Raw genomic sequence first — 15,585 nt, forward strand, 5'->3', positions numbered from 1 at the left:
TCCCCTTGGACAACCATGGATAGTATGATTCTTCTTTGACAGGTGAGACTTGTTTTTGAGAAGCATGCTTTTTTCTTCTCTGAGCTTGTTGAATCACCCCAGCCTGTACAAGTGTGTTTTGTGTCATTGATGAATTCAAAATGTCTCTCAATCATATCTTGTCACATACAAACAAGTTTTTGGTAAGCAACAGGTCAATTTCTGTGCTGTGATGGTGATAAGGATCATTAAACGGATGCATTTTGCCAAAGAGATGTGACAAGAGATGCATGAGTTAAATCACAAAGAAGCAGATACATTGTAAGTACATAAGTAGTTTGCCTATTTAGGGATATGGAGACAAGTTTGAATGGATAAACTTTGTTTTGCAACACGCATACATGTATAGAGAAAATAAAGTAAAATAAAGAAATGAGGAAACTATGAAAAAGCATACCCATGATTAAAATACTGAAGAAGCAGGTACATTGTAAGCAAGTACATAGTTGGCTTATTAAATAATGATATAGAGATGAGTTTGACTGGATGAAGATCAAACTTGATTGGACTCATGGGCATCTTTATATACAAAAGCACAACACAGCTGAGAGTTCAGAAAAGCACACACTTTGGTAATGGAGAGAAATCTAAAAAATAAAAAGATGGACCACTCGCATGAGTGTCGGTCCTCCCTTCGGTCACTTTTGCATTCGGATTTCAGGTCGTCTTCGTGTGGTCTTTTTTGTTTCATCGCCTGCTGGCTTTTCTCCTCCTCGTACTACCCTTCATCTCCTTTTTGTCGTGCTTTCTGGATATCTCCGATGTCATTTTTATTGTTCCAACAAAGCTTTGTATGTCTGCAACAAAGCTTTTTGTGCTCGGCTTCTTTGTTTCCTACATGGTGGTTTCTTTGTCCGGAGCCTGCTTCAGACACTACATCGTGATATGATTTTATCCAACACTACGGCTTTCTGATCTTTGCATCAAAACTTTTCTTACTCACCTTTTCATCATTTCATTTTGGCATGTTATTGTGTGCTATTGATATTTTTTCCTCCACCTATTGCCCACCAATCGCTTTCCCTTTATCTGTGCTTTCCTTATGCGGCGTCGGACAACGGATGTGCTTATCGCTTATCATCTTAAACTATGTTGGGAATAATCGGTACCTCCGTTATTCAGTCCAAAATTAAGATATAAATAGACAGCATTTTGTTGCCTTCTTGATCTTGAATCCCCATTGCATCACACAACTCAATCTCCAATAACTGCTCATCTTCACTTTTGCCTTGGCGCCTGATTTCCTTGTAATTGATTCCCACCATTCTACTCACCTCCTCAATTATTCCACCAACCAATGTTTAATAATGCGACTGGGCTTGTAGCACCTCCTTTTGACAACGGTCAATTTCTAGACACTGTCTACTCTCAGTTCCAGCTTTGTTAGTCTAATTTTGAACTTCCCTTACATTGTTGTGATCTGAGTTTTTACATTATAGAGAGTCAGCCGTCGCATATTTTCATTTTTGAAACCGGTGTGGTTATGGTGATGTACGTGGTAGCGAATTATGCGTTTACTGTACGGTATTGAGGTACTCTGCTCAGAATCTGCGCTAATTTAGATATTACAGGGTATTTTGTACAGGCGATACAACTTGGACATGGCAACTCAAGTATTAATAGGGAAATGATGTACCAAGTTATAAGTCTAAGTATATTTACAAAAGCTGGTATGAGAAATGCTCTACATCAGATGTGGACATCAATCCCATGTTTAGTTATGATTATTTATTTGGTTAAGATGAAAGTTGATTGATGTTTCAAAGCTACTTAATTGTTTGAAATTTGTTTCAACAATCTCTACCACAATGTTTAAAGACAAGAAAGTTAATTCTGAGTATGTTCAGACGGTGATTGCTTTGACAAAACCTAAAATGGACTTTGTCATTCTCCACTTTTCATTGCCTGTCTTTTGTACATTTTGAGATTGTGTAGAAGTAGCGTTGATAAAGGTAAATTATTGAATGTTGAAGAGACGGTGAAAGTTGCTCTTACATAAAGAATTGAATTAAGAACAAAAAGAGGTAATACTTACAAATGATCATGATAACAAACTAAATTTGGATACTAGAAGTAGAGGTAGTATTGGATATAGATAATACTTGCATTTGCTTGAAAATGTAATTGTACAACATTAAATGTAGAGAAAAAGCCATTTGTACCGGACAGGGCAAAAGTGTACTACCAAGGTGAAAGGAATTGAGAATAAAAACAACTTATATGGAGAGTCAATTAACTAGCAGCATTCCCCTTTAGACAGATCCTCATTTGTCTTATCCACCTTTTTAAAAACTAGCATCCGTTCATCTTTTAAAAAACAACCCTCCAGCCTTCGCGCAATTGTTGTTCTTTCATCAATAAATTTTTGTAAAAAGTACAACTTCCAATCAATTTCAACCTAACAACAAATGGAACACAAATCTTACAACCTTGAGAGTGGTTTACTGAGCCGGAAGATGCAAGCACTATGCAAATACACCATAGACAATTTTGTTTTTGGCAAAAATTTTAGAACACTTCATTGAGGGTGAGTACAAATTATTGTATTTAGTTAAATCATGACTGACATTTTTTTTCAGAGACAAAGGGGACAAATTATCCTAGATATCAAAATAGAACTATCAAAAATAAACAACTCAATAGAAAATTCAATGTTTATATCAAGATTGATTCAGCTAGCAATATAAAGCTGATGGTAGGTCCAAACTAATTGAAACAAGGAGTCTTCTACTTGATTTGCAACTGATGAAATATTCAAGTAGAAGACGACAGAATTGAATTGGTTGCACAAGTTGGATTTATGACTGTTAGCTGATTTTTCTATGTCGTCCTGCTGGGTACAACTATTACTGTAATATGACTGTCTCAATGATTGCAATAAGCGAAGACTTGTTCAAAAGAGTGTACTATAAAATTGTATTTCCCAACTCTTGAAATGATATATTAAGTAGTTTGGTGGACAGAACAAACTATTCCTAACTTTCTGAGGCACTGGGTTGACCTATGCTCAAAATCAAGTTATTGGTTTCATAGTTATCCTTTGGTTTTGGACAGTTGATTTACATGTGTTAAAAGTTAAAATGGTGCGTAAGATGGTGCGGGCGCGCCCGCAAAGTCTCTAGTATATCAAATAAGACAAATAATACCCATGACAACATTACAAATGTTTCAGAAATAACAAATAGACACATAGTAGAATGAGATCACATATCCAATAATCCTACACAACTTGATTCACCACAATAACAGCATTCCCCAGTAGATACTTGACCACAGCATTGTTCAAAGTAATCTGTCATCCCAAGTACATATACATGTACCCAAAACTAACTTGTAATATAGTATTATCATATACAAACCTAATTACATATAGATACAGCCTATAGACAGTATGTAACATGTAACAAAAGACATGAAAATATTAACTACATGTACATGTACGCTTAAAACCACATGTAGCATGTAATAAGACATCATTTACACCTCATAACTCAGTGTCAAGAGTTAAAATGCTTATACTACATAATATACTTAGCATGTATATGTAATTAAGCATAATCAGTAATGATCATGCCAATCATTAACAACAAACCCTCAACCAACGTACAGTCGACTCTGATATAAGCGATATGTGTCAAACCCAATACTCTAGGAAATCTGATACTTTTTTGGTCAAATAAATTTTATCTGCGGTGAAATCGGTTGAAAACCCGATAAACCTGCCATATCCGATACCTGATACTTTTTTTTTGAGATCCCAACTTCAAACCCGATAATTTTGCCGGGCCATTGGTCTACAGTATTGATCTTTTTTGGTCTTTTTTCTTGTTCAAAGATAAAAATTTTTGTTATCACATTTCGCTTGCAATCAGAAGACTTCAGAAGCCTTCAGAATCATCTAGTTTTACGGAAATGCTCCCCAAAGCTCTTTCAAACTATACAATTTCTCACAGAGAATTGGAGTATCGCTGGAATTGGGCGAAAGCATCTCCGGGCGAAAAATGACCTAGGCGCCACCATCGGTTGTACGTCTACATAACGAGCCCCACCGAGCCTGTGATGTGGAAGGTGGCTTTGATTTATACACACCGTACCGGTACAGCGAGGTGCCAGTGAAGCTTGTTCTACAAGCTCTTACTCTCTCTTACTCTTCTTGCTGGTGAAGTTGAGAGTACAACATAATTGTTTCTAATATTTGCAAATTGCAAACAACACTCCGAAGAAGGGAAGTGTGAAAATACTCAGACGGAGATGTTGGCGGACAAAACCTCGTATTGTCAGATCAAAAAGGTGTTGAAAGAGCAATAGCAAGGTGTCAAGCAATTGAGGATTCCCTTATCGAATGGTGCTGAATAGTGACCAAGCATCACAAAGATGATTGATCTAATCCTATTAGACTAGGAGACCCAAAGTAACAAGAGCCTACAGGAATGTACCAAGAATCATGATCTCATTTCATTGACATCGTAGCTGATGATGAAAAAAAGGAAAGAACGATCTAATGAAAAAATGAAAAAACGAGAACACTTGTTGGTTTGTCATACGCTTATTTGGCCATAGCTTATGAGCTTATAATTGAACGCCTGAACATCATAGCTGTCCAGCAAGTTCCTCGCATGTTGCTCTGTTTCTCTGCTCACTGATTCTCCTGGGCCATCAGATAGACCAAGATTTTTTGCTTGCTCTGCCTGAAAGCACGTATGAAGAAGCTCGAATATCCTGGTCAACGTGAGTCTCCGTGAGTTGAGTGGCAATTTGTATTGAACTACTCTTACAGCGAGTATAGGTTTTGTACAGGCTCTCTACCTTTTTGCCCGGAGACCTTTTCGCCCATTTCCAACAATCCTTGAATGCTCCCATTTCTCACATTGAGAAAGGATTTCAAACCTTGAAATACGAAAATGAGGCTCGTTTAAAACCTCTGAAAGAGCTAGTCAGCGCTGGAAAGCCACTCACCAAAGCTGATGAGCGATTCATAGATATGTCAGCCAACCTCGTTGATGAGTGGAAGGTGGTTGAGCGCATCAAGGAGATTGGAGATTTTGTCCGGGCTGCTGGCGAGTTCAATAATGCGGAGAAAGCAACTTTGGAGGTCCTGATCCTCAAGGCTGACCAGCCAAATCCAATAAGTTTGAAAAAACTAAACTGTCAGTCTATTTTTCCTTGTACTCAAAACCTGATGCTTGAAGTTAATTCTCAAATTAATAATGGTTTGATCTTGGAACTCAATTTCAGATAAGCGTAAACATACAGACTCGGAGACTTCAGCCCCAAATCCTTCTACACAAAACAATGATGCCAAAAAAAACAAAAAACTCAAGACGGTCACCGCGACTCTTTCTCAGCGAATCAAGATTCTAAATTGGTATTATGCAAATGGGGAAAAGCAAAATAAGACGGCAAAGAAGTTCAATGGGTTATATCCTGATCTCCGACTTAGTCGGCCTCGAATTTCAGAATGGTTGAAGAAGGAGACCGAGATGCATGCAGAATATGAATCTGGGACTGATGGGGTTCACTCCAAGCAAAAGATTTTAACCGAGCATCCCCATGTGAATCAAGCACTTGAAACTTGGGTTGCTCAAGCTGAGCACCTGGGTGTTATTGTTACTGGACAAGTCATATGTGCGATGTGGACACGTTTTGCCGACCTTTTCAAGATTCCAGAGGAAGATCGACTCAAACTTTCCAAAGGATGGCTGACTAGTTTCAAGACTCGGACTGGTCTCTGTTCAATCAAAGGTCATGGCGAGGCTGGTGCAGCTTCACCAGAGACTGTTCCTGCAGAAAGAGAACGTGTGCGTGCTATCACAGATCTCTATAATCTTGCCAATATCTATAACATGGATGAGACTGGCCTTTTCTATGGGTAAGTCTCTGATGCATCTTTTTCCCCTTTTCACTTTCTTACATTGTTTTCACTTTTCTAGCATGCCGCCCGACAGAGGCTTAGCATTTAATGCCAAGTCTGGGATCAAATCAGACCAGCAGCGTCTCACATATGCTTTTACCACCAATGCCAATGGATCTGATAAGCGCCGACCCTTGATCATAGGAAAGGTGCATAAGCCTGTCTGCTTCCATGGAAAGACAGGCGAGCAGCTCGGCTTTTACTATTGGAACAACACAAAAGCCTGGATGCAGACCGGACTCTTTATCAAGTGGATTGAATCTTGGGACCAAGAGCTGAGACTTGAGGATCACAAAATTTTGCTTTTTGTTGACAACTTTTCTGGACACTCTGTCAATCCAGAAAGACCTTTGACAAACATCCGCCGTGAATTTTTCTCCCCCAATCTTACATCTCATGTCCAACCACTCGATGCGGGTATTATCGCCAATTTCAAATGTTATTATCAATCCAAATTCATCAATTATGTGATTGATTGTTATGAGCTTCACATACCGGTTGGCAAAATTTACAAGATTCATCAACTCGACGCCATGAAACTTGCCAACAAGGCCTGGTTTAGAGTCTCAAACACAACAATTGCAAACTGTTGGCAGAAGTCTGGTATCATATTGCCTCGTAATCCAGACGGATCCATCAAGAGCAAAGATAATCAACCTGAAATCTTTGAAGTTTCCAAGTCAGACCCGATGATCGAGGACGAAATCAGAGATATTCTAAGCAATGACTTAGACTGTCTTGAAAGCTTGAACATTGTTCACAAACCTAACCGAATGTCTATCTCGGAGCCCCTCAATCCAATTGGAGGACATTCAAGTGGCGTAGAAGAATGGACACCCGAAGAAATATTTGAAAGTATTCAAGAAGAACTCAGAGAGAAGGAACAAGCTCGAAACATGCCACCACCACCACCCCCTCCTAGACCAACTCATCAAGAGTTACTCAAGGCTTCAGATGTTATGATGAGATATTGGGCCCATGATGATGGTGATGTAGTGAGAGGTTATGAAGGGGTCATTAAGGCCTCGGTAAGACGTTACCGCTTGGTTCGTGTCAAGTCTGCAAAGCAGAAAACCCTTACTGATTTTTTTTCCAAAAGTTCTTAGATTGTAACTTTTGTTGTGTGCGCTTCTTTGTCAAAACCGATATTTCTCTGCAATATAAAATCTATTGCTTTTCCCAGAGGACTCACACAAAAGATACTCGGTCAAAACCAATACTTCCGAGGCCCGTTTTTTGAGTATCGGTTATATCAGAGTTGACTGTAGTGATACAAACAAATACCACTACAGTTAGGTTTATAGAGGAGAGTATATAATCCTCTCCTCTCTCAGCTTTCAAGAGAATTCCCCAAGCAATTATTACACTACCACCATGTCTGTATCCCTGTAGGTTGTCAACATGCACACACGGAGAGTTTCCAAAAAGATCTGGAACTTTGCTCAAGTTCAGACTTGTGGATCACCTTTATGCACACACCCTTTGTTGCAATTCAACTGGTAGTAGGTATTGGGATTTTAATCATGTTTTGCCAGTAAACATGGTTTACCTTTAACTTGTATGATTTATTCTTCTTCTTGCTGATTATGATCTTATGATCAAGATGAAATAAATTTGATGCAAATAAATGATGATTTTGCAAGATTGATTTATAAATAAACTGATATAACAAAAAATATGAAAAACACAACTTTTGCACAAGCAGCTCAAATCTGCCTGAACAGTATTGGACTAAAACTACCAACAGATCTGTATAAAAGTGAATCATATGTTGTAGTATTTATAACCCAACAAGGGTTATACAACACTTTGAACATGGTAATCTACCAATAAAATAACCAGTAGAAGCTTTCTACAGGCTGTGTTTCTAAAACCAACAACAAAAAGGTCTTTGTTGAAGGAGTACCAATAATTAACTGTTGGTTACTACAGTGAATAAAGATGGTTGACATGTTACTATCTATGATCTTGGCATCATGATTTTCTGTTTTGTTATTTTGACCATTTGATATGCTGTTATTTGTTATGTTGTTTGTTGTGTGAACTCTCATTTGATATGTTTCTACGAGTGTTCATCTTGCGTCCTGCGTGCATTTTCTCTCATTCTTAGTTGTATTGTTTTATAAAAGGCCTATGAGTCCACAGGGTCTGATTCCTCATCTGTTTCAAACCTTTCTCACTTCATCATCATCTACAAACATTCATCTTACTTACAACATGATTGTTTGATTGTGATTGACTCATAGGTGAGCATAGTAGTGCTTAGTGTTCTTTCTCTCTCTCATTTCTTTGATTTCTTGATATGTGTGTGTGTGATTTGCTACTACATTTAGGGTATACAAATATTGTTCTGACATCAGGCACACCCTTTTCCCCCAAAAAAGTAGAAAAAAAAGTAAAAAATATTTCACATCACCAGAGGCCAGTATTACAGTGCCAGCAGATACATAGTTGCCAATAAAAGAAATCTAGCCATTGATTTCAAGGTAGAACGCAAGAGATATCACACTCAAAGGAAGTGAACTGCAACTCTATACGCATGAAACTCCTACAGCGAGTTGCTTACATCTTTTGGACAAGACTCTGTCTGTCAAGTGACAACAGCTCAGAGTGAGGTAGACTGTTGGACCAATATCTCAATACCATGATGAAGGACACTCCTCAGAGTCCTCCTCACACATTTCTGATGGAGATGGGTGGCTGAACTGACAAAAACCCGCGGACTAACTATGGGGCGCGCCCCTACACATTTTGAAGATTTGGGGCGCGACTTTTTCACACTTTTTGCGCCGCACCCACAACATGACTCCTGGTGTTCTGGAAAACACACCATGCTGCTTACTCAAAGCTTCAGAACACCATGATGTCAGAACACACCCAAAAAAAAATCTGGTGTTCTGGGAAACCCCTTCTAGAAATTTCCATAACCATATTTGTATAGCCTAATTGTTTGATTGTGATTAACTCATAGGAAGAAGAGAGATACATATGATTTTAACAATTACAATAAAAGGCACCTGTTTCAATCAATCTCAACACTTTGTGTTATTACAGTCAAAATAACAAGGAAATAAATTAATACTCCCTCAGAGTTTTATTCCAGAATACTGATAGTCTATGTAACACACAGCTATAAAATAAATTTCTCCTAATTAAAGGGGCAGAATATACCCCGCCTCTCTTGAGCTCTGGTTTCCTCCCTTCCCGTGTGGAAAGTGGAGCTTGAGAGGGAGCACCTGTTCTTTTTCTCCTGCTTATCTTTTGTGTGATATTCATCTGGGCTGTACTGACCTCTTACAACAGACCTTCCTCTGACTGTTGTATTACTATCATCCTGCTTCTTGCAGGTAAGGCGTTGACTTCTTCCGTCCAAATCTTTCCTACCACACAAGTTCATTCAGAACTCAAAGTATGTACCTGTTCTATCCACGTACATATTCAATCCGCGAGAACTCATTTCACTTTTCTAATATTGAATGTGACTCTATGATTAGTAATTGTTCTTAGATTGGTGATGCTGTGCAATGTTGGATAAGTTTAAATAAATGCTGTGCAGTTAATCTTTAGTGATTCATTGTTATTAATAGTTTTCAATCTCATGTTCTTCTTGTACAATTGTAAAAATCGAACATCGTGAATTTGGACCTGTAATAAACCATGGTTCAGTCTGATACAGACACTGCATATACCATAATTTATCCTCGCTCCTCTTTCTTTCTTCAACTTACTCGCACTCCTTCATGGTTTTCATTCAATTCCATCAGCACTCTTCATCAATCTAAGTCGTTGATCTATTTCATCTTGGCATCATTCTTGCTAATTAATAATAAACTCTCTTTGATGTCAACTAATAATATCTATCCACATCTTCTTTACATCTTATTTTCACTCGATCTTTTTCTTTTCCTTCGCGTCCAATCCTCATCTTGTATTAATTCAAACCTGGCTTCTTGAAATTGTTGTTCTATACATAGTTTTTATTTGTTTTCTCATTTTTTGAAACAACAACCCACACTAAATTATGCAGACTTTTACCAAAGTAACTAAGATTCAATCTGCTGTTTTTAAAATTAAAAACCAATAAAGATGATAATGTCAGCATTTGAAAGTTAAGGTGTGTTTAATATTTAAAGAACTCCTGTTCACCTGATGTTTATTAATAATACTACAAAATTCATTTTTTTTCGATTGGTCCAATAAATTATGTATTATATTGATCACTACAACGTGTTCAAATCACATCTGATGGATGTGAAACACTCGTTTTGTACGTGTGTACATCTTGACGATTCTCACATATTGGGATGTGAAAGAGTCTTCCCTACAGCAAAAAATTGTAACACGGCTATGTAAAATTGTAGCCTCGGTCAGTCTCGCGTTGCGGTGCTCTGGATCTGAGGCGCGGTAGTGAATCAATTAATATGCGTGACATGACCTGTGCAGGGTAAGAATTCCCTGTGGAATGAGATGTGAGTCGCGGGAGTTTTTCAAGCTTCTTGATCAGGGGTTTCCAATTTTTTCAAGATCTCCCGGTTTCCATCTGACTTGATTGAACTAAAATAGTACGACAACATCTCGGAGTTCAGCCAGACTCCAACATTTCGAGTGCTCTTTACAAATGACCAACGGATGTTAAAAGCGGTCGATCACAGTCTCACAGGCTTCAATTCCCGGCATTTTGCCGCACCGCTTTTTAGTGTGTACATAGCTCAGCATAGCCCCGGGTCATTGTCCATGATCAGATAGAAGAATCGTTATTTTTGGAATGTGAGATGGTTGACTTTTTTTGGGGTATATAATCCCGATGGATTCTTGGGTTTTGCATTCCAATCATCCCAGTCTTCCCAGTCTTTGTTTCATCAATCGACTAGTTATCAACTTACTGTCTTACGCCGTATCTACATAATTTGCCTTTTGCTACTTTATATAAATTCATTTCACAACATGCAAGGCTTGATCAAAACCCTAGTGCTCTTTGCAGCTTTCACTTACAATGTATCTGCGGCCTGTAAGGATCGACTTGACCGTGACCAGTGTGAGAAGTAAGCCTATCTATCCGTTCAAAACCACGCTTTCATTCATCTGCACTTCTTCTCATTACTTTCACGTCTCTTTTTCCGATACTGCTACTCACAGAGCACTTAAGATGTTCACCTTGGATCCTCACGGTAATTTCAATCCTGGTAGAAATTATTGGCAGGCCTCTTGTGGAACCTGTGTGGTAAGCCCCTCGTTTGACTGTTGTCCTCTTGGATACTTCTCGATGAAAGACTTGAAGTATATTGATTTGTTGACATTGTTTTGAACATTGATCTCCTGGGATCTCATCCAATAGGTTTACATCGAGGCTGAGGGTACCAGTAACATCAAAAGGTAAGCAATTAACGACCTACCTATAGTGATAATTCAAACATACTCTTTGCATTTGTCTTACAAGATTTGTTACCCATAGTTCTGGCGAGGGCATGAGCAACACCTTGACACAGATTTTGAATGCTGAAGTGAATGCATGCAATCCATTGATGGTATGTATCATTCTTTCTGAAAAGATTATGTTGGAAAATTTGGACTGATCTTTTCCATCATACAGGGTAAACAAGTCACGATTGTCAACCCATTACTCTTCGGATCTAGTTACGTGCCAGCAACGCTTACGGCCAAAATGGGAGACTCTCCGGTTTGTCAATGAGGATCTGAAGTGTTTGTTTCAGTTTAGTTTGAGATGGTTGGAATTGTTTTTTCAACTAGATTTATGCATATGACTACTTTTCCATTATTTTGTGCTTTTACATTCCGTGCTGTGATATGAACCCACTGTGATCAGAAATCTATGAACAATCAGCTTATTGAATGATTTGAAGTTTTATGATGATGAGTCCAACCCACAAAGTGTTTCATTTTTGCCACTCAAAGAACACTGAAGAAAGTGAACGCGAGATTAACAAATCTAAGGCTGAGGTACAAGTATATACCAAGAGCATTTGTCTCGATTTCACACCATCGTGAAAGATTTCGGATCTTGACCTCATCGCAGCTGACAGGTGAGCTGAAGCATGATCAGAGTGAGCCAGGGAGTTATCCAGAAAGTAGAAGTCAGTTACAACTTAACACACTACTCCAATCCAAAATTATGTTCACGATCTCATTTCCATGTTTGTCTTGCAATGCACTCCAACCATTGCCAGGTATGTTTTGAGTCAGAAAAAACGTCGGAAACAGAAACACTTCTGGATATCTTGCTGATTGTGGACAACAAGTTTTCATGATCAAAATTTCAAGAAGGTAATTCTGAACATTTACATTTGCGTTCCATTTGACTCAGGTATCCGCTATATAGCGCAGATAGGCACAGATATATCTCAAGTTTTTCTTCGAGGGCGCGGCGAAGAAAGTTTTCTGAAATGTAGTTTTCAAAACAGTAGATTTGATAAGTGTAAAAATCACGTGATCGACCCGATTGTACACGAATAAAATATTTTTTTTTCAATCGAGATCTGAAACAGTTGAGAACTTGAGAGTGAGAACATTTTGTTGGCATCGAGTTTGAAAGTTTTCAAAAAGAACTTCAAGAAAAGACAAATCAAACTTATCATACCATTACCATTACCAATACCATCATCCAATTCAAAATGAATACCAACTTATTCTTAAATTCAAAACTTATCAATCGAAACCTTACCAAACCCATCTCAAGGACTAGAACGTTCACTTCATTAACCAAACCTCAAGGTAAAGGAATTGATTAATCTGATTCATAATCTATATTTATTAATCTGACGATCTGATTCGATTTTGTTGATTTTCTTATTAGCTTATCATTCTCAATGTTTTGTATCAAGACAATCGATTCAAATCCCATCAAATCATTCAAAATTTAACATTTTATCATCTCATTCAACGGGTAGGTAAGTTTAATTACCATTCAAATCAAATCAAACTTTCTTTTAACACTTTATCTTTTTTGATTTCAGGAATTCGAAATTATGCAGCTGAAGCCTCTAAAAAGTTTACCAGGTCTAAACCTCATATGAACATGTAAGCGAACCTTTTCAAAGTAAGAACCAAAGTACAAAACAAAACTGATCCTGTTGAATTTTTCTACAGTGGTACGATTGGACATGTAGATCATGGAAAAACGACATTAACTGCTGCTATTACAAAATCACTTGCAGCTGCAAATTCAAATAACAAGTTTTTAGATTATTCTCAAATTGATAAAGCACCAGAAGAAAAAGCTAGAGGGATTACGATCTCAACTGCACATGTAGAATATGAAACTGAGTATGACCTCTACATTCCTCTACCTTTTTCTCACAATCATCTTAAAACTAACTGTGGCTTTTCTTTCTTTCTTTAGGAATCGTCATTATGCACACGTCGATTGTCCTGGACACGCAGATTACATCAAAAACATGATCACAGGTGCAGCACAAATGGATGGAGCGATCTTATTAGTCTCAGCCACAGATGGACAGATGCCACAGACAAGAGAACATTTATTATTAGCACGACAGATGGGAATTCAAAAATTAGTAGTTTATGTGAATAAAGTAGATCAAATCGATGATCCAGAGATGTTAGAATTAGTTGAGATGGAAATGAGAGATTTATTAAGTAGTTATGGATTTGATGGAGAAGTCACACCGATCATCAAAGGTTCAGCTCTCTGTGCACTTGAAGATAAGAATCCGGAAATCGGAATCAATAGTATTAAAGAATTAATGAAAGCTACAGATGATTGGTTAGATCAACCTATTCGAGATTTAGATAAACCATTCTTAATGCCAGTTGAAGATGTCTTTTCGATTCCTGGGCGTGGAACTGTAGTAACTGGTCGAGTTGAAAGAGGAACTGTGATGAAAGGAACCGAATTAGAATTATTAGGTTTAGGTATGAATCAAAAAGTGACTTTAACCGGGATTGAAATGTTTAAAAAAGAATTAGAAAGAGGTGAAGCTGGTGATAATATGGGAGCCCTTTTAAGAGGATTAAAACGAGAACAAATCAAACGAGGCATGGTTTTAGCTTATCCAGGTTCGATCAAACCCGTCAAGAAATTCTTGGCAAGTATTTACGTCTTAACTAAAGATGAAGGTGGTCGATACACACCTTTTATGAATAACTATCGACCTCAATTGTTTTTGAGAACTAGTGATGTGACCGTCAGTTTAACCTTTCCAGAAGAAGTTAGTAATCGACATGAAAAACAAGTCTTCCCAGGTGAGAATGTAGAAATGATTGGTGAATTGGTTCATGAAGTGGCCATTGAACTTGGTAGTCGATTTACAATTAGAGAAGGTGGTAAAACTGTTGGAACTGGTTTGGTTTCTAGAATCTTTTAATCGTCAAACATACTAGGATTTTTGCTTTGTTTTTGATATTTCGAATGATTAAAAAAATTTCAACTATAAAAGATTGATTTGTTTTGATTGATTGATTGCTTGGTTGACACAGATTTGAATAATATGAGATTATTCAAAGGTATACTATTGATTTTTTTGACAGTTGAGCAAAATTTTGAATGAAGCCTAAAAAAGGCCTCAAATGATTGTCAAGACTCTTGATCTTATCAATTCATCTCTTCTCTTTTGATTTCTCGCCATTTAAAACCTCCTCAATCCTTTCCTTTGTTAAAGGTTTTATTCATCTCTATTCTTTTCCGCATCCTTACAAAGTTTTGAGAAGTTTTGATACAAAACTCAAATTGGATTTTTGTTTGTTTCATTGGATCTTGATCTTTTGTTTGACAAACAAGATTAGATTGAGTTGCAAAAGTTGTTGACTTACCCATCCATCACCCATCCTCCTATAGCTCTATGCTATGGTCACAGACCATAACATCTAGTATGAAGTGAAAGAAAGATAGATCTGAATCAACAGAAACAATATTGGTGTATTTTCTAATATTGATTTTCTAGAAGTAGTTAAAAAGGGGAAAAAGTGAGTGATTGTAAAAAACTTGCACTATGAGAACTGGCTTTGCTCAACTCCTTGGGGGCACTGTCATTGCTGCCTTGACTTATTGCACATCAGGTAGAGTAGCTGGTGGGCCATGATTTTGCTGTTTGACCTCTAAGCCTCACTTGTTCCCTTATGTTCATACTAATACCAACTTTAAATACATAAAAAAGAAGATCAGGGCCAAAGGCAATCATCATGTACAGCTGTTTGTAGAATTGATGACTTTGTAAAAAGATAAAATGCTTGAGTTTTCCAAACAACCCTCTGATTCAATCCAAAACCTTGAGTTTTTCTGGAAAGTGAGGTTATCAGAAAATGATCCAGCTTTTTTCATTTATTTTATCTTCTGAATTTGATTGTATCAATCAATCAATATCAACAATCACAATCAAACTTGATTCCTCTTGCCTTGATCTCAAGCATGATTTGTAGCTCATTTTTGATAATGATCCTCATGTTGTATGGCTACTCTCTTCTCAATTAAATTTTGGCCAATTGATGCAATTTATTTGATTGATCTTGCTGGCTCTTCTCTTTTGAATGACTTTAAAATTGTACCATCTACAAGAGATTTGTCCATTTAACCTCTTTCCACAAGTTCAAACAAATTTCTTTGCTGTATTGTTTGAATCCAAGTGAATATCAAAAAATCGATTTGATGCATTTGAAGTGAC

The 15,585-nt window shown here is 37.5% G+C and overlaps 2 protein-coding genes across 2 annotated transcripts; both read left to right on the forward strand.

The window, feature by feature from the left end:
* Positions 1-10,894: 10,894 nt before the first annotated feature.
* Positions 10,895-11,956, forward strand: MELLADRAFT_111319 (uncharacterized protein; the record flags this gene model as incomplete). The annotated part of the gene is made up of 6 exons (XM_007415585.1): positions 10,895-10,992; positions 11,087-11,171; positions 11,286-11,323; positions 11,388-11,475; positions 11,541-11,627; positions 11,864-11,956. 6 exons carry the CDS (start codon positions 10,895-10,897, stop codon positions 11,954-11,956), a joined length of 489 nt encoding a protein of 162 aa, XP_007415647.1.
* A 509-nt stretch (positions 11,957-12,465) lies between these two features.
* MELLADRAFT_50226 (uncharacterized protein) lies at positions 12,466-14,292 on the forward strand (the record flags this gene model as incomplete). Its single annotated transcript, XM_007415586.1, has 5 exons — positions 12,466-12,679; positions 12,762-12,851; positions 12,922-12,985; positions 13,055-13,231; positions 13,308-14,292. 5 exons carry the CDS (start codon positions 12,580-12,582, stop codon positions 14,290-14,292), a joined length of 1,416 nt encoding a protein of 471 aa, XP_007415648.1.
* Positions 14,293-15,585: the final 1,293 nt, after the last annotated feature.

This window comes from Melampsora larici-populina, assembly GCF_000204055.1.
Source record: "Melampsora larici-populina 98AG31 unplaced genomic scaffold MELLAscaffold_52, whole genome shotgun sequence".
NCBI classification, from domain to species: domain Eukaryota; kingdom Fungi; phylum Basidiomycota; class Pucciniomycetes; order Pucciniales; family Melampsoraceae; genus Melampsora; species Melampsora laricis-populina.